The 19,967-nt window shown below is 46.6% G+C and overlaps 2 protein-coding genes across 2 annotated transcripts in view; both read right to left on the bottom strand.

The window, feature by feature from the left end:
* adnpb (activity-dependent neuroprotector homeobox b) overlaps positions 1 to 1,196 on the bottom strand; it is a 38,760-nt gene extending 37,564 nt beyond the window's left edge. Inside the window, exon 1 of the mRNA XM_086005310.1 lies at positions 612 to 1,196. The gene's annotated coding sequence lies outside the window, so the exon portion shown is untranslated. The remainder of the gene's footprint in view (positions 1 to 611) is intronic.
* Positions 1,197 to 1,749: 553 nt separating this feature from the next.
* The window catches only part of dpm1 (dolichyl-phosphate mannosyltransferase subunit 1, catalytic), an 84,135-nt gene continuing 65,917 nt past the window's right edge, over positions 1,750 to 19,967 (bottom strand). Inside the window, exons 7-9 of the mRNA XM_086005312.1 lie at positions 19,756 to 19,824; positions 9,877 to 9,991; positions 1,750 to 2,042 (exon numbers count right to left, since the gene is read on the bottom strand). Of these exons, the coding sequence (XP_085861438.1) occupies positions 1,938 to 2,042; positions 9,877 to 9,991; positions 19,756 to 19,824 (289 nt within the window). The 3' untranslated portion in view covers positions 1,750 to 1,937. The remainder of the gene's footprint in view (positions 2,043 to 9,876; positions 9,992 to 19,755; positions 19,825 to 19,967) is intronic.

Genomic DNA, 19,967 nt, shown 5'->3' with positions numbered 1-19,967 from the left:
AAGTCTTCACATAGAAGCTTGTAAATAAACAGTGCTCTTTTTATAGTCTTCAAAAATGAGGTTATTGGAAAGATTTAAAGTGGCCTGCAGTCTGCCAAGCATTGTGGCTGAAAGTGGAGGTTATCTTGGCTGATACGATAATTGCTCACTTACCCCACTGGAACAACAATGTCATTTCACATTTCAGACACATGGTCAGTGCAAAGACAGTACCTAGAGTAGCCATTCTGCATAAGCACCTGCAATATCATGATAGTCAGGAATTAAGTTTGGTAAAAATCCAAAAGAGTTTTGTATGTGTGAGCTGTTGAGTTAATAATTTGTTTACTCACCCACAGTCAATGCATATTAACAGGTCCCAGAATGCTTATTTTCAATAGGCAACCAGTATCTGGCCAAATGTGGTAAGAATAAAAAAATCATTTGGTTTAGCCTGTATCAAAAGGAGCTCAGAACTCAATATGAAGGAAGTTTCAGGTCAACCTAACAGAGGTCGAAACAAGTCAGGAATTTAAGTTACAGCATACACAAACACCACTTAAAACCACAGCACAGATCAGTTAAGTGAACATGCAATCTGCTTTTCCAAAGAGACGATGCAGTAAACATACCTGTGCAGTTTTCAATGATAACCTGAAACAATGCAAAATTGAAAGATTAAAATTTATGGACCCTATTTGAAGACAGAATTAACTAGAAAAATATGAAAAAGTGACTGCATACATGAGTTCCAAGCGTGCTCACTTGAAAGTAAAACCCGTACCAATTTTTGACAAATTTGTTAACTCGTGATGCCATCTATTATTCCTGCCAAGATTCTGGTCATGGCCAGATTGGTGGAGGTGCCAAATGGAGTCCAGGAACTTCACCAGTTAGAGGATAAGGTAACAAACCAAATAAAAACACACACAGCATCTCCTACTGTTAGTTCTATGGTGGCACTGGGACAGCCCTGAGAGTAGGTTCCCTGAATGACACTAGGAGATTGAGAGGGGAAAAAATATGGTGGTTGGAATTATTGAGGCAATAAATGTGTTCAAGGACACTAAAATTAAACAGATGAACCTAGATCCTGTTGGGTGTAACAGTATAGAAGAAGAAATTGCATTTGCATGGATGTTTACATGGACATATGCACATTTAAATTTTGTGAAAAATGAAGGATCAGTTATTCTAGGAATGATAATATACAAATTGTCCCAAGTAAATCAAACTCTCATATGTAAATGGAATAAATGAAGTGAAAAAGAGAGAAACCTTCAGAAAACTTGAGCAAAATTGTTATACAACATATTATGTTAATTTGAAATTTTGTATATGGAAATTAAGTTCGTAGAAACCCTTGTAACTCAGTATGTCCTGCCTCTATACATTGTTTCTCAGAACAGAAGAATGAATTGCCAATTATATCCCAATTTACATATGTAAATGTGCACACACCAAAATACCACGGTAATGATGTGTATCTGTTAAAAGGAAATTACTTAGGAAGTTTGATTAAAATCCCATCTGATATGATGAACGTGTTAAATAGCTGTTACCATAGCACATATTTTTCTGGTTTTACTGGGAACTAAAAAGCTAAATATTGGTAATGGCAAGTTGTGTTAGTGATAAATCATAGTAAGGCTGCGCCTGTGTTTTTAACTAGTTAGAAAATGGTTGAAATATTACAGCAACATGATCTATGGAAGGAGTAGAAATATTAGCATTAAATGAGTCAAGCAAAATTAATACTTAACAGCAGACTTACTCAAAGACTGGAATGATTTATTTCAAATTATATTTTACAATTGTTCACTCACAGAGGTGTGCTACAGATTTGTACACATAAAATTAGAGTTTACAATGCGATTGTGAAATAGGGAAATAATACACAAATCTAGTCTTAAAACATTCTAGACATGTAACATTTCAGTGCTAAATATTTGCTTTGATCATGTAGTGGCAAAGAGATGCAGCAGTCCTTTCAAAAATGAAACAATTTCATTTCCTCCCAGTTTAGATTCACCATACACACGGTCCACAAATGTTATAGGAACCTGTAACAATTGGGAGGGGGAGAGAGATGTGTTAATTCAATGTAAACATGAGCATCACAGAACAAAGGGAACTATCAAGAATTAACAAAGTCAATATATTCTAACATATGAATGCCCTATAGCAGTAAGAATTGGGCTACTATTGTATTATCTGCCAGTACTACACAGCTCAGTTTTATCACTGAGAATAAATTTATAATGTATTTAGGACACTGGTAATATAATTTTGAAGGAATTTCTTTGGGCCAATAAAAATCAGTTAAAACTTATTTGTGATGTCAATTTGTCATTTGCGATCAGGATGGCTGTATATATATATTTTTGTTCACACTGCACAATTTATTTTAATTTTAGGAAAAGCACATCTTGCTCAAACTAGAATCACTGTAAACATGCTCTCATGATGTAGGGTATTAATTTTAGGGTAATTCCATCTTCCTTCTTCAATGTTATTGAATGAGAATGAATATTTGGAACATGATACCACAGACAGTGTGCATGCTGAAATAAATTGGCAATACCCTATACTACACTTTCACAACTTGTTCTTTCCAAGTCAATTTTATGTTTAAAAGAAAACACCTATAGCAAATGTAGAAGTATCAGTGAACTCTAACTATATTTTAATTAAAAACTGAGCAAAACTCAATCATAGAACTGAAAACAACTGAATACTACATCTTGGTTCTTATAGCAATAGCATATAAAGGTTGAAGAAACGGCAAATATCTCAATGGGCTCCCTAATGGCCCAGCAGATTTACACAATGAGTAGCTGGACCATACAGACCAGGAAGATCCCAGGCTCAAACTCTGGTTTTTGCAGGATCAGCAGACTTTAGCTGGGGCGGCAATAGAGGTGCTCCATTTGGCCTTAGTGTCCCTGTATGAGAGGAGAAACAAAATAGCCAAGGTTCCTACTCTTTGATGCTATCGAGTGAATCTTGCTGAAATTACATTGACTGAAGCAGATATATTAAGCTTACAAATAGTAATAAACAATGGACATAAGACGCCCTTAATGTATTGGTGTAAAGTCATGATAGAATCAACTGCAGCTGTGGTGACCCCCACCCCACATTCAAATAATTTGTAAACACTCACCATCAAAGTCTACAGGGGCTAAATTCGGTTGATTTGCACCTCCCTAAGAGGGCGCTAACGGGGCGCAAATCAACCAGCGCCTGGGCGCGGTGCCACTAACACCTCCCGCAAAATTCAGTGGGAGGTTAGCGGCGGCACTAACCGTTAGTGCTGCTCCGCCAGCGATGATGTCATCGCTGTGTGCAGTGCCCCGCTCGCGCCTCGGCTGTAATATTGGGTGGCCCCCCCCCCGACTTACCGCCGGACGCTATGTCCGCTGGGGTCAGGGGGGGCCTACCTGTGGCCGGGGCGGCCAGCCATTTTTGTTGCTGGCCACCTGCCAGCACCTGCCCCCATTGCTGTCCCCAGCCCCCGTGAAGCCCCCCCCCCCCCCGCGGGGTGCCAGCTGCTCTCCGTGAGCCGGGCACTCCTCGAGTGCCAGGTTCGTTTGCCGGCACTCCCGATCCCTGGTAGCCCAGCTGGGCGCTGGGACGTGCTGCGCCAGGCCCCTCCCCTTTAATAAGGGGAGGAAGGCCTGCAGTACCGCGGAATGAAGCTGCGGCACATAGCACCGTGATGTTGGCTCGCAGCGCCCCAAGAGGTATGCGGGGCGCTTCCAGTAGCGCCCCTCCTCCCTCTCGGGGTACTACCTGGGAAAATCGGCCGCGAGGGCGCTAACTTTTTCAGGGCGCTAATCGAAGGCTGCGCCACCCAATTTTTACCCCTACATATAAATAATGGCTTCTTGAGTGAGATACGAGAAAACTGGCTGGTGTGGAATCATACCCAGCAAGAAGCAAATGCTTTTGATAAATTATCAATTAGTATATTTTATGATTGAAAGAAACACAAGCCACAGGTGTTTGTATATTTTGAGATAAAAAAGCTCATTGTCCAAGGGAGTTTTGCATCCATTCTTTATTACAGATTGTAAACTTCATATATCTGCTTCTGTCATTGTGATTTAGAGTTAATGGCTCAAAGTATGAATTGTGGAGAACACTAGCAGTTTACTATCAATTTTAGGACTATCTTAATATATACTGTATATAATACACCTATTTTATAAGTCATAAAAATGTATGTCCCTTTTGAGTTAATGGTGTTCATAATTTTTCCAACAGGATGACAATATCATAATGACAAGGTGACACAACTGATTTTTTTTGGACTGCAAAAATATAAATAAAAATTCCCATCAAAATGTGAAAATAAATTTTGAGGAGAGATTTCAACATTTTCTTCCATATTATTAGAAACTTAATAGAGATATATAGTACAGCCAGGCAATCAAAATAGAAGATATAAATATACAAAGTCCAAAAATAATAGTAAGTAGGAACAGGAGTAGGCCATTCAGTCCCTTGAGCCTGTTCCACCATTCAGTTAGATCATGGCTGATTTCTACCTCAAATCCATTTATTCACCTATGCTCTATATCCCTTGATACCCATACCCAACAAAAATTTAGCATCCACAGCTTTTTCAGAGTGTTCCAGATTTCCACTACCATTTGTGTGAAAAAGTGCTTTCTGATTTTACTCCTAAATGACCTAGCCCTAATTTTAAGATGATGCCCTCATGTTCTGGATTCTCCACCAGAGGAAATAGTTTCTCTGTATCTACACTATTGAATCCCTTTATCATTTTAAACACCACAATTAGATCACCCCTGAACCTTCTATACTCAAGGTAACACAAGCCAAATTTATGCAACCTGCCCTCTAAGCTCCGGTATCATTCTGATGAAACTGCGCAATACCCCCTCCAAGGCTAATATATCCTTCCAGAGGTCTGGTGCCCAGACCAGAAAGAAATACTCCAGATGTGATCTGGCCAAGGCTCTGTGCAACTGAAGCACAATTTACTCGCTTTTGAATTCCAATCCCCTTGAGATAAAGGCCAACATGCCATTAGCCTTGTTGATTACCTTTTGTACCGGTGTGCTAGCTTTTAGGTACATGGATACCTAAATCTCTTTGCTCCTTTAAAGTTCTTAGGGGGAAAAATTCGGTCGCACCCCATTTGGGGCGCTAACTTCGCCAGGGCGCTAGAAGTAGCACCCCGAAAAAGTTAGCACCCCGCGTCATAAATTGAGTGGTAGCGCCCCAAGAAGGAGGGGGAGCGCTTCCAGTAGCACCCCGCCTCCTGCTACCATTCAATATCGCAGCGCTACGTGCAACAGCGCCACGTGCGTCGGCACATAGCGCCGTGGTATTACAGGCCACCCTCCCCTGATTAAAGGGGAGGGGCCTAGCGCAGCGCTTACCGGGGCCCAGCTGGACCACCGGGGAGCGGGGTGCCGGGAAAACAGCCTGGCACTCAAGAGGAGTGCTGGGCTGACCGATCGCAGCCGGCACCTCGCAGGAGGGGGCAAAAGGGGGTAGGTGCTGGCAGGCGGCCCCCAGAAAAATGGCCGCCCGGCACCTGCCCTTTAATTTGCGCGGCCGCAAAAACATCACCCTGATCCTGTCGGACATAGCGTCCGGCGGTAGGTCAGGGCGTGCAACTGAAGTTTGCGGCCGGGGCACTGCGCACGGTGATGACGTCATCGCCGCTAAGCTCCCGCTGAATTTCACAGGAGTCGTTAGCGGCACCACACCCAGGCGCTAGGGGCTTTGTGCCGCAAACGGGAGGCGCAAAACAACCCAATCTTTCCCCCTTAATCTCTTACCATTAAGAAAATATTCTGATTTGTCTTTCTCAGATCCAAAGTGGATGACCTCGCACTTCCCCACATTGAACGCCATCTGCCATAGTTTTGCCCACTCACTTAGGCTGTCTATCTCCCTTTGTAACTTCCTGCTCCCATCTACACAATTTACTGTGCCTCCATCAGTGTCATCTTCAAACTTGTATATACATTTTTCTATCCCTTAATCCAAGCCATTAATATATATGGTGAAAAGCTGAGGCCCCAGTACAGATCCCTGGGTAACACCACTTAATTACATCCTGCCAATCAGAGAATACACTTTTCTATTGTTGCTTGTAAGCAATGTCATGGAACATCAACTAGTGAAGTAAAAAACTGCAGCAACACCGGGATTAGGAGCAGCTACATCTGTGACATCACAGAAATGGGAGCTTTTTTGGCCTACAGATCTTGGACAGCAAGGCAGAAAACCATATAAATTGAGGCATGTACATAAAGGGGAAAAGGTCATAAAAGAATAAAATTATACACTGTGAAAGATTTTGTTTTCTTCATAGGCAGAAGAGAGAGAGAAATGGGATCCAGAAATACAGGTTCAGTTTCTATAAACACATGTATAAAACACATTTACAGTTTCACTATAGTGAATAGTGGAATCTTCCACTTAGTTACTAAACAGTGATAACTAAAAAACAAGAGAAATAGCTTTATATTTTTTGCAGGATACCCCAGCCACCGTTTGCTTTTCCCTCTTGTTTTGCCTACTCCAATATGCTCACATATTAGGCAATAATAACACATGCTGGTGTGATCATGTGCACTCTATGGCCAGAATTTCCCTACCTGGGCAGGTCCGATGCGGGTACTGGCCATGGCAGGTCGCGACCCCGTTGCTGGCTCCATCCCGCTCCATCGAACGACTTTACGTTAATAAGGCCTATTAAACCCTCCCTGCGCATTTCCTGGCCAATTAAATGGTGCGGGACTGGTGATGTCATCCATGACGCGTTTTCAGCCGAGATCTTTAAAGGGGCCATAGCCACATTAGATTTGACGGTTAATGTAACATAGTGCTGTCAGAGCATTGGAGTGCTGCAAACACTGACAATGCCTGCACAGAGGCAGAGGGCTGCACCCAGGTTCTCCGATGACTCCCTCCAGTCAGAGCACGCAGGGAGGTCCTTTTCCCTTCCAATGGGCGGAAGAGACCTCCCCAGAAGACCAAAACAGCTGGGTTGGAGATTGCAGAGGTCACCAGCAGTGATGTTGTCAGGAGGACCTGGACTCAGTGCCGCAAACATTTCAATGATCTCATTAGATCATGAAACGCAAGTACAAAGCCACACTCAGCTTCATCCTGCTGTACCTCTCATCACATCCCCATCACTCTGCCTTCCCAACCCTACTCCTGAACATCCTTACTCACACCAACATACCTTGCACCTCCACCCATCCCTCTCTCTATTTACATTATCACATCCCCATCTCACTAGCCACCCTTCACCCTCATCCTAGTGCAATCATACCAACTAACAACACACAAGGAAGCCATTTTGCTTTGGCACCCCACTGCATCATAGTCACTCTCTAAAGATCTAACCCATCCATTCCCTACACTCATTCCATCACTCTCACTCAACCTTCTCTTCTTTCCCACCTTGCAGGAAAAGAGAGCCCAAAATAAGAGGGAGAAGGGGAGAACCGGCAGTGGCCCTCCATCATTTGTAAACAACAGCAGAGGAGGCTGCTTTAGAAATATCTGGAGTTGCCGAGCAGCTGGAGGTGGGAGACGGAGAGAGGGGGACATCTCAGCAACCTGGTGACAAAATTACATATCATACAGCTACATGGCATACATCAGTCACTCATATGGGGACTGATGTCATCAGCCACTGTGTATCTGTAGCCATTCTTCATATGACATATCTAACTCATCTCTTTACTCTCCCTCAAGAGGCCCCCACCCCCCCACTGTCCAGGAGGAAGAGGACTCCTCAGGGGAGTCTCCAACCTGAGGGTGCACCATCACCAGACATAAGCGCACCCAGCACCAGCACAGATATGCATACATGGGTGGGTCCCACACGAGATAGAGTAGTGTTGTCACCTGGTGCCTCACAACTCACAAGTGAGCAGGAGCAGATGGTGGAGACAGGGACAGCAGTGGTGAGCCCTCTCCGGCGGGTGCAGGATGCACCTAGCTTTGCTCAGCTGCATGCAAACGCTGAGCCTCGGGGGCCATCCTGGAGATGTAGGAAGAAGTGCAGGGTGCTCTGACAGGTTTTGCGAGCGCGATGTCTGCAAATGTTCAGAGAATGGAGAAGTCCATCTCCAACATGAACACTACTGTGTCGCAGACTATGGCGACTTTAGGCTCCTCCATGGATAGGACGGCCACCTACATGGAGCAGCTAATGCGCCACTCATAGGAGCACATGGTCTTTATGGAGAATAGATGGCTATCTATGGAGGATAGGTGGCTATGTATGCAGAATAGATGGCAGAGGCTCATACACCTTCTCTCTAGGAGGGATGTCTAGCGTAGACATGGGTCCTCATGGCCCCACTAATGTGCAGCAAGGTGCTATCCAGCTCCTTGGCAGCAGCGAAGTGAGTGGGCTGCCTCGACCTCTGCTAAAGCCACAGGGGCAGCACCTCGTAGAAGCACATGGAAGAGAAAGATGACACACAGGTAGATTCACAAGGGTAGCCACTTGGGTGTTTTATCCAATGTTTATGTAAAGTTTCCAATGTTTATGTAAAGTTTCCGTTAATGTGCTGTCAAACATTAAAATCTTTATTTTCACCATTTTCCCGTCTTGGCCACATTTGTGTGCAACTTTGGAAGTGGCTTCATGAGTTGCAGTGAATGGCGAGACATAACGGTACCTCGAGCAATGGTGGCGAGTGTGAAAGGAATGGCTTGGTTATTGCAGGAATGGTTTATGGTACTGGTGTGGGGTGGTGCCAACCTGGTGCTTCATGTGGAAGCCATATGGGTGTACAGCGTCAAGTGAAGTAAATCTGGCCAGGATGAGGCCATCCCTGGTCTCCCGGGCAGCAATGTGCTCGGGTACTGATGCCCTCTGTCCTGTGCAGCATCAGATGATTGCAGAGAAGGTTGGTGGTGGTGGTGTTGTTGGTGCTGCTGGTGTACCTGGTGCTGGGCCTCATCGTGGTCAGATTCTGAGGACCAAGGTGAGGCAGTATAAATGGCACCCATGTTGATGGAATAGATGACAGGTGAAATAGAGATGAGAGAAGCAATCTGACAATGGGGAGAGAGGTTCTTCCAATGAGGTGACACTGGATGGAGACTTTGCTGGAAAGACTTGCAGCCTGCAGAATCTGTGCTGGGAATGCATTGAGCAACAGCTTCTGCCTGAGGAAAGTGATCAGCTGTCCAGTATGAGCTTTTATAGTACATTTCATGCTGTCCACTAATCAGCTGGAGCAATGGCCACTCAACTCCCGCCTCAGGTTGACAGACGTGGTTCCCGAGCAGCGTGGTTCCCGTGGCCGTCCAGGTAAATTTAAAATGTAGGGGGAAAAAGGCGCTTAACTGTCTGAAAACAAGGTTATAATGATTACAATTTGGTCGCCCGCCTCTGCCGGTCGGGTCGCTGCTGCACTGGAAAACACGCCTGAGGGAAAGACGCGTGGGGGTGGGATGACGGCGGGTTCCTGACCCGCTCCTAAAAATATCAACTTTCCCACCCGACCCACCTCCGATCGTGTCTGCAACCACCCCAGAAAATTCCAGCCAATGTGTATTTAATTTACAGTTTAATTATTCCCGCAAAACAAACCGATTTTATTATACAATATGTACTGTGAGAGGCAGTATTAAAATCAAATCTGTAATAGAATGGAAGAATTGCAATTTCCCCACTGTTTTATCTTTTGAAGACTGTGCAGCAGCCATACATTGAAACATTAAATGTATTTCACCAAGCTTTACCCAAAAGGCAGTTTACCTAAGTCAATACATTATGTTCCATAGCACTGATACATTTATGCAAGACATTTTATAATGGAGAACAGCTGATTCTCAGAAGTTCATATTTAGACCTATTTTATGGTGCTTATTTCATACCTCCCCAATATTGTAGTCCAGCTGGCGAGCCCTAACGATCATCTCCATTTGAAAGACATAGCCTTTCGATACACACTTTTCAACCAGTTTCTGCAGTACTTCTTTTCTGTATAATCTGCGGATACAAACACTTGTAAACTATATTTAAATGCACCACTCTGAACAGAAACTGGAGAGGAAAGAACTGGACAAACACCTTGCTTCCTCCAGTTTCTAACCGAAAACTGGAAGCACCATCACTTCAACTAGAGAAGTGCTATTCTGTAGTGTGTATACTTTTCATCTCTGGAAACAAAGGTACTGAGAAAATGATTAATGGCCAAATGTATTGCACCAAGCCACACCCCATCCACCACCTTAAACATTCACTCCCTCCACCACCGGCGTACCGTGGCTGCAGTGTGTACCAGCTACAAGATGCACTGCAGCAACTTGCCAAGGCTTCTTCGGTAGCACCTCCCAAACCCGCAACCTCGCCACCTGGAAGGACAAGGGCAGCAGGCGCATGGGAACACTACCACCTCTAAGTTCCCCTCCAAATCACACACCATCCTCACTTGGAAGTATATCGCCGTTCCTTCATTGTCACTGGGTCAAAATCCTGGAACTCCCTCCCTAACAGCACTGTGGGAGTACCTTCACCACACGGACTGCAGCAGTTCAAGAAGATAGCTCACCACCACCTTCTCAAGGGCAACTAGGGATGGGCAACAAATGGTGGCCTTGCCAGAGACGCCCACATCCCATGAATGAAGTTAAAAAAAGAGCAGGAAGCTCAACATTTTGATCCATATTTGATACTGAGTTAGTTGGTCTCAGCCTAGGACAGTGCAGTTTGCACCGGCTAGAAAATGGAGAGAGAGAAATCAGTCAGGGTTCAACTCCTCTGATCCTTTTGCACTGACCTCCTGCTGGAAAGTGCTTCGTGCTTATGTGATATTGGCGAAGGGAAGGATCAGGTTCAGCTATGATGCTTCACTGTTTTCAAATAGCACAGCGAGGATAAAAGGAGCGGGAGCAGAGGAGAGAGAGCACAGCCAGAGCGGCGGGGATAAAAGGAGCGGGAGCAGGAGAGAGCACAGCGAGAGCGGCGGGGATAAAAGGAGCAGCGACCCGAGAGCACAGCGAGAGCGGCGGGGATAAAAGGAGCAGCGACCCGAGAGCACAGCGAGAGCGGTGGGGATAAAAGGAGCGGTGACCCGAGGCCCAAGAACACAGCGAGAGCGGCGGGGATAAAAGGAGCGGCGACCCGAGAGCACAGCGAGAGCGGCGGGGATAAAAGGAGCGGCGACCCGAGAGCACAGCGAGAGCGGCGGGGATAAAAGGAGCAGCGACCCGAGAACACAGCGAGAGCGGCGGGGATAAAAGGAGCAGCGACCCAAGGCCCGAGAGCACAGCGAGAGCGGCGGGGATAAAAGGAGCAGCGACCCAAGGCCCGAGAGCACAGCGAGAGCGGCGGGGATAAAAGGAGCGGTGACCCGAGAGCACAGTGAGAGTGGCGGGGATAAAAGGAGCAGCGACCCGAGAGCACAGCCAGAGCGGCGGGGATAAAAGGAGCGGCGACCCGAGGCCCGAGAGCACAGCGAGAGCGGCGGGGATAAAAGGAGCGGTGACCCGAGGCCCGAGAACACAGCCAGAGCGGCGGGGATAAAAGGAGCGGCGACCCGAGGCCCGAGAGCACAGTGAGAGCGGCGGGGATAAAAGGAGCAGCGACCCGAGGCCCGAGAACACAGCCAGAGCGGCGGGGATAAAAGGAGCGGCGACCCGAGGCCCGAGAGCACAGCGAGAGCGGCGGGGATAAAAGGAGCAGCGACCCGAGGCCCGAGAGCACAGCGAGAGCGGCGGGGATAAAAGGAGCAGCGACCCGAGAGCACAGCGAGAGCGGCGGGGATAAAAGGAGCGGCGACCCGAGAGCACAGTGAGAGCGGCGGGGATAAAAGGAGCGGCGACCCGAGGCCCGAGAGAACAGCGAGAGCGGCGGGGATAAAAGGAGCAGCGACCCGAGGCCCGAGAGAACAGCGAGAGCGGCGGGGATAAAAGGAGCGGCGATCCGAGGCCCGAGAACACAGCGAGGGCGGCGGGGGTAAAAGGAGCGGCGACCCGAGGCCCGAGAGCACAGCGAGAGCGGCGGGGATAAAAGGAGCAGCGACCCGAGGCCCGAGAGCACAGCGAGAGCGGCGGGGATAAAAGGAGCGGTGACCCGAGACCCGAGAGCACAGCGAGAGCGGCGGGGATAAAATGAGCGGCGACCCGAGAGCGGTGGGGATAAAAGGAGCGGCGATCCGAGGCCCGAGAACACAGCGAGAGCGGCGGGGATAAAAGGAGCGGCGACCCAAGGCCCGAGAGCACAGCGAGAGCTGCGGGGATAAAAGGAGCAGCGACCCGAGGCCCGAGAGCACAGCGAGAGCGGCGGGGATAAAAGGAGCGGCGACCCAAGGCCCGAGAGCACAGCGAGAGCGGCGGGGATAAAAGGAGCAGCGACCCGAGGCCCGAGAGCACAGCGAGAGCGGCGGGGATAAAAGGAGCAGCGACCCGAGACCCGAGAGCACAGCCAGAGCGGCGGGGATAAAAGGAGCGGCGACCCGAGGCCCGAGAGCACAGCGAGAGCGGCGGGGATAAAAGGAACGGCGACCCGAGAGCACAGCCAGAGCGGCGGGGATAAAAGGAGCGGCGACCCGAGAGCACAGCCAGAGCGGCGGGGACAAAAGGAGCGGCGACCCGAGGCCCGAGAGCACAGCGAGAGCAGCGGGGATAAAAGGAGCAGCGACCCGAGAGCACAGCGAGAGCAGCGGGAATAAAAGGAGCGGTGACCCGAGGCCCGAGAGCACAGCAAGAGCACCGGGAATAAAAGAAGCGGGACTGGAGGGGAGCAAAAGAAATTCAAGGGGGGAAAAATTCAGTATCGCCCCGTTTGGGGCGCGATTATCGGCCGTGCGCAAAGTTTAGCGCCTGGCGCTAACTATCGCCTCCAACTGCAAACTTGGCTTTTATCGCCCCTGGAGGTGATTGGAGCGCTAAATCAGGCGCTACACACCTCTCTTAAGGCGCAAAGGCCGAGGAGCGAGGCGCTACCTCAGAGCGCTGGCAAAGCTCATGTGTTGTCAGTCAGCAATGGAACAGAGACACAATGGCGCCGGCCAGTTCTTAAAGGTGAGGGTCGATCTTGCTCTCCATCCACACCCTGCTCATTGCAGCCTTGAATCTCAGCCTGGAGAGACCTGTACATCAAATCTGCTGGAAAGAACAATGGAGGCGCCCAGGGAAAGAGCTCAGAGTGCAGCCCCCACAGTCTCTTCTAAATCGATACAAGGAAGGGCAAATCAAAATGAACCTGCAAAGTGCTGCTCAGTACCCAAAATTCCTTCACACAGCGTTGAATCCAGAAGTCTCTCTCTCTCTTTCTCAGACTGCATGGTGCAAAAATGTCACCAACAAAAAAAGGCAGGAAGCGGTCGCCTTTAAATAGCGCTCCCCCAGTCCCTTCCTGACTGCAAAATGCTCCCCTCAACCTGTCGTTGCTAGCGGCAGGCAGTAAGGCAGGGGGCACCACTCAATATCTGGTCCGGGGCGTTGCACACTCGACTGACGTCACGATCTGCCGGCGCAGGAGATCATGGCGGTAGTGTTTAGCGCCGCCGCAAAATGTCTAGTTAATTTCGTGAGCGGCACAAACATTGCCGCGCACGGGCGCTAGTTGCTTTGTGCCCCATTAGCGCCCTCTTAAGGCGCTAACGGGAGGCGCAAACCAACTGAATTCTTCTCCCAAGGAGTGACATCACAGGACAGCAGGTAGATGATTGGTGGGTGAGAAGTACAGCTGTTTTTGTCATTAAACTAAGAGCCAGGGAACTATAACTATTATACATTATTAAATATTAACTTAACTAGATCAACTAAATAATTAATATAACTATAAATAATCATTTGATTAAAAACTTTAACTAACTAAATAAGCAAACAAATAAAGTCTAGAGATGGCAGGGCAGGCTATGTGTCGGGACTGTAGTATGTGGGACTTTGTGGACAGCGAGATTGTCCCAGATTCCCACATCTGCAGGAAATGTCTCTGCCTTCAGTCACTTTGGCTCAGAGTCACTGAGCTGGAGTGAGAGTTAGAGACACCCCGAAACATAAGGGAGGGAGAGGAATTTCTGAATAGTTTTATGCAGAATACAGTCACACCCCAGAGGAAAGCACAGGTTCAGGAAAAGGAGGGTGTGACTGTTAGGGAGCCGGGTAGCGGGGACTTAGTAGAGGTTGAGAAGGAAGTCCCGCAGACACTGGTCCTGTCCAACAGGTACGATGTACTCGCTACCTGTGAGGACAAGGAGAAAGACTGCGGGGAGGACAGCCACAATGCAGACCAAGGTACCGTGGCTCAGAAGGCTGTCCAAGAGGGGGGTAGAGCAGAATAGAAATGTGGTAGTGATAGGGGATTCTATAATTAGGGGGACAGATAGCCTCCTCTGCAGCCAAGAATGAGAATCCAGAAGGGTGTGTTGCCTACCCTGCCAGGGTAAAGGATATCTCGAGGCGGCTGGAGAGGAATTTGGAAAGGGAGGGGGTAAATCCAGTTGTCATGGTCCATGTCGGAACAAATGACTTGGGCAGAAAGAGGGAGGAGGTCCTGCTGAAGGAGTATCAGGAGTTGGGAGCGAAATTAAAAAGCAAGACCTCGAGGGTAATAATCTCTGGACTACTGCCCGAGCCACATGCAATTGGCATAGAAACAGTCAGATCAGGAAAATTAACACGTGGCTAAAGGGTTGGTGTGGGAAAGAGGGGTTCCTTTTCATGGGACATTGGCACCAGTACTGGGACAGGAAGGAGCTGTACCGATGGGAAGCACTCCACCTGAACAGGATGGGACTCGTGTCCTAGTGGAAAGGGTAAATAGGGAGGTGGCAAAGACTTTAAACTCATAAGATGGGGGGATGGATCTACAAGAAATTAAACCAGACTAAATATAAACAAAACAGGAAAGGAGAGCATAGGAAAGAGTAAAGTAAGGGAGGACATTGATGGCCAGGGAATAAATAGAGTTATAGAACAGGAGTTTAAAAAGATGGTTTAAAATAAAGTGAGAGGAACTGCTATTAAAAATGAGTTACTCTGTCTGTTCATCAATGCACACAGTGTCCGTAATAAAACAGGGGAGCTGGAGACAATCATGCGTTGCGAGGAACCAGACATAGTAGGGATTACTGAGACATGGCTATAGAAAAATCAGGACTGGGAATTAAACATTGCAGGGTATAACATATTTAGAAAAGATAGAGTGGGGAAAAGGGCAGGAGGAGTAGCTGTACTTATTAGGGATAACATAATGGCAGTAGAAAAAAGTGATGCAGCTATCAGCAAGACAGAAATAGAATCCATGTGGATAGAGATAAAAGATAATAAAGGATTAATCACACTAATAGGGGTAGTCTTCAGCCCACCTAATAGTGGAAGGGAGGTGGAGGAAGAAATATGCAGACAAATTAGGGAAATGAGTAAAAACATAGAATAATAATCATGGGGGATTTCAACTATCCAGATATTAATTGGACAGAAGAGGTAGGTAAAAGGGATAAGGGAATGGAGTTGCTACAATGTGTACAGGACTCCTTTCTAACCCAATATGCAAAAAGCCCAGCAAGGGAGGATTTGCTATTGGATCTAGTAATGGGGAATGAACCAGAGCAGATAAGAGAAGTAAAAGTAGGAGAACATCTAGGCAATAGTGACCATAATACAGGAAACTTTGTTATATCCGGCACCGACGGGACCGAGCTGTTGCCGATCTATCAAAACTGCCGGACATACAAAGTTAATGTTGAAGCATACGGAGGTTTTCATCTCCGTATCTGACAACAAACACTGTTGCTTAGCAACAGCTTGTAAACAGTCGGCCCGTACCTTGGAAGCGAGTCTGTAGCTTAGCAACAGCTTCAGAGAGACTTTCCAGAGCCCGACTGTTGAAAACAAAGCCACGAGAAGAAAAAAAACCTAACAAAACGGCTCCTGATTTCTGCCGGTAGATCAAGGTTTCCGGACATACAACCTCCGGATAAACCAAAGTTTCCTGTATAACACGCTTTAAGATAATAATTGAGAAGGACATAGGTTTGACAAAGACCAGGTTACTAGATTGGAGAAAAGCTGATTTTGAGGGGCTGAGAATAGAACTTGGGAAAATAAAATGGACAACAGTATTGGCAAACAATGATGTAGAACAGCAATGGGAAACATTTAAAACGACGTTCAACAGAGTCCAGGAAAAATATATTCCGCTAATAAACAAGAACAAGCTAAATACTAATGGAACACCGTGGATGAATAAAGCCATAAGGGAAAAATTATGGGCAAGAAAAGAGACATACATTAAGTACATGGCCAGCAGGGGAGTGCATGATTAGGGGGAATATGAAGGGATTAGGAGAGAAGTCAAAAAAAATTAGGAAGGCAAAGAGGAACTATGAAATTAAATTATCAAGGAACATAAAACAAAATAGTAAAATATTTTACAGGCACATAAATAAAAAGAGGAAGGTCGGGATGGGAATAGGGCCACTAAGGGATGGAAAGAATAATACCACAGGCAGCAATAGAAAGATGGCAGAGATATTAAATAATTACTTTGCTTCAGTATTTACCAGGGAGATAGAACAGGTGGAGATGACATCGGATGATGAGATTAGCAATGAGTTAACTGCATTTAAAATAAAACGAGGAGATATACTAAATAAACTAATGAAACTCAGAGGATAAAACCCCTGGTCTGTACGGATTACATCCGTGCATTTTAAAAGAATCTATGGAAGAAATAGCAGAAGCATTACTACACATATTTAGTAATTTGTTAGAAAAAGGTGTAGTGCCAGAGGACTGAGGGATAGCTAACGTAATACCTATATTTAAGAAGGGAGATAGAACATGTCCAGAAAACTATAGAACCATGGCTGCAGTGTGTACCATCTACAAGCTGCTCTGCAGCAACTCAGCAAGGCTTCTTCAGCAGCACCTCCCAAACCCGCAACCTCTACCACCTAGAAGAACAAGGGCAACAGGCGCATGGGAACACCACCACCTCCAAGTTCCCTTCCAAGTCACACACCATCCTGACTTGGAAGTATATCGCCGTTCCTTCATCGTCGCTGGGTCAAAATCCTGAACCTCCCTCCCCAACGGCGCTGTGGGAGTACCTTCACCACACGGACTGCAGCGGTTCAAGAAGGCGGTTCACTATCATCTTCTCAAGGGCAACTAGGGATGGGCAATAAATGCTGGCCTTGCCAGCGACACCCACATTCCATGAACGAATATATTAAAAAAAAAAGTCAGCTTAACATCGGTGGTAGGAAAAATAATGGAATCCTTGCTAAAGGAGAAAATAGAAGAACATCTAGAAATGAAAAATATAATAGTCAGCATGGATTTCAAAAGGGAAAGTCTTGCTTGACCAACCTAATTGAATTTTTTGAAGAGGTAACAGAGAGAGTAGTTGTAATTTATTTAGATTTTCAAAAGGCCTTCGATAAGGTACCCCATAATAGACTAATGAATAAGGTCAGGGAATGTGGAGTCAGGGGACAAGTAGCAGAATGGATTGCTAGCTGGCATCAAGACAGAAAGCAGAGAGTAGGGGTAAAGGGTAGCTATTCAGAGTGGCAGAAGGTAGGAAGTGGTGTTCCACAAGGATCAGTGCTAGGACCACTGTTGTTCACAATTTATATTAACGATTTAGATCTTGGAATCAAAAACACAATTTCTAAATTTGCAGACAACACCAAATTGCGGGGGGGGGGTGGGGGGAAGCCAATACTGAGGGCGGCAACAAATTACAAGACGACATTAAGAAAATTGCAGAATGGGCATATAATTGTCAAATGAAATTCAACACAGATAAATGTGAGGTATTACATTCGGATAAGAAAAATAGGGAGCTCACATTAATTGGAAAATAAGAATCTAAATGAAGTAGAGGAACAAAGGGATCTAGGAGTACAAATCACTAAAAGTATCGACACAGATTAACAAGGCCATAAAAAAAGCAAACCAAGCACTAGGGTTTATTTCTAGAGGGATAGAATTGAAAAGTAGTGAAGTTATGCTAAACTTGTATCGCACCCTGGTTAGACCACACTTGGAGTACTGCGTGCAATTCTGGTCGCCATATTATAAAAAGGATGTGGGGGCACTGGAGAGGGTGCAGAGAAGATTTACAAGGATGATACCAGAAATGCGAGGGTATACCTATCAGGAAAGGATGAACAGGCTGGGTCTCTTTTCTCTTGAAAAGAGAAGGCTGAGAGGTGACCTAATAGAGGTCTTTAAAATTATGAAAGGTTTTGATAGAGTAGATACAGAGAGAGTGTTTCCACTTGTGGGGAAGAGCAAAACTAGAGGCCATCAATATAAGATAGTCACCAAGAAATCCAATAGGGAATTCAGAAGAAACTTCTTTACCCAGAGAGTGGTGGGAATGTGGAACTCACTACCACAGGGAGTGGTTGAAGCGAATAGTATAGATGATTAAGGGGCGATGAGATAAGTATATGAGGGAGAAGGGAATAGAGGGCTATACTGATAGGGTTAGATGAGGAAGGACACAGGAGGAGGCTCGAGTGGAGCATAAACACCGGCAAGGACTGGTTGGGCTGAATATCCTATGTAACTTATGTAAAATAAAACAATTTCAACGAAAATAGTTTTACGAGGGGGAAGTGGAGGAAAAAAATCCAAACTGTTTGCTTATCTTTACAAATAGTATAATATTCATGTATCGAGATGTAGAATCAAATGGTTCAGGTTTGAGTTGCTAACTAGTGGATCATAACTGCAGCACAATAAAACATAAAAGTGCTGATACAAAGATCTTCTGTCATTCCATTCTACCCACACCAGAAACCTACGGCTATACACAAAGAAGTGTCAGATGTATGTCAGCGAACTGTTCTGCAAGATCAGTGGGGCATAAAATTAACTTTGGGCTAATCTTCTTATACTTTTTATTATGCTTATTAAAAAAGTTATGTTTTCTTCTTTACCACTCTCCCAATACAATGTACTTGATGTAAAAATGGAACTTAGAAAGACTGTCGGCTGAAAATTCAGTAGCCTTAGCGCCTCATTTGAGGCGCTAGAGGGCCTTGCGCCGGAGTTATGGCCAGTAGTGAAATTCCCTGGGGCCCTAAATCGGCGTTGCTCCGGTAGCGCTGCGCCGGCACCGATGACGTCATCGGTGTGCGCAGCGTCCCGGTTGCCGTGGTAACCCGCCCGAACTCCGAAATTGAGTTGCGGCCGCCTCGCCCGTGGCAGCCGCAACCAGCGTTTTGTCAGAGGTGCCTTACTGCAGTTAGCGCCGGCGCATTAAAGGCCCCGCGGCGGCCGGCCGCTTTCCCGCCGGCCGCCTGCCCGCAGCTCCCTCCCCGGACTTCTCTCCCCCCCCCCGAACAGATGCAAGCCCGGCACTTGTCCGAGGTGCCGGGCTCATTTTTAAGCAGATTTGCGCGGGCCGCGGCCGGGTGCAGGCAGCTCCTCCTTAACGGAAGGAGGAGGCCTGCACTTCCCCAGCCTGCCGCACCGCATCGGGTGCCGCAGCGCCGGAATTGCGGCGCGAAACGGCAGTTAGCGCCCTTTTCCAGGCGCTAAGACCCTTCAGTAGCGCCGGCAGCCGTTTGGGCGCGGCGCCACTGAATTTTTGGCGCGCGCAGGGGACTTAGCGCCGGCACTAATTTACGGCGCTAAAGCCCTGGCTAAGCCAAAACCCAATTTCTAGGCCTGTATTTTTGGCTATGGTTTGCTCACTATATGTAATCCTGAACATGCCCTGAAGTTATGTAGTTACACCCACACAAATGTAGATAGATGCAAGATATTAAACCACACTCTTACCTGAAGCTACCGGTCAAGTCTGAAGCACCTGGTCTCAATAATACCTGAGTGACAAAATTTGCTCCTCGGCTACATTAAAAAAGAGCAGCGAATAAATACAAACTGAAAGCAAACTTTGAGAGAATTTAGAGCCCCCATGCTTGTTTAAATTCCACACTTAGTTGCTGAGTAAATTAATCGGATTTAAACATAAAACAGTGAAATAGATTAAC

This window comes from Somniosus microcephalus, chromosome 13, assembly GCF_052327205.1.
Source record: "Somniosus microcephalus isolate GS21.2 chromosome 13, FLI_Smic_1.0, whole genome shotgun sequence".
Taxonomy (NCBI): Eukaryota; Metazoa; Chordata; class Chondrichthyes; order Squaliformes; family Somniosidae; genus Somniosus; species Somniosus microcephalus.
Note: the sequence above shows the minus strand (reverse complement) of the source record. Positions and strands in the feature narration are given on the sequence as shown.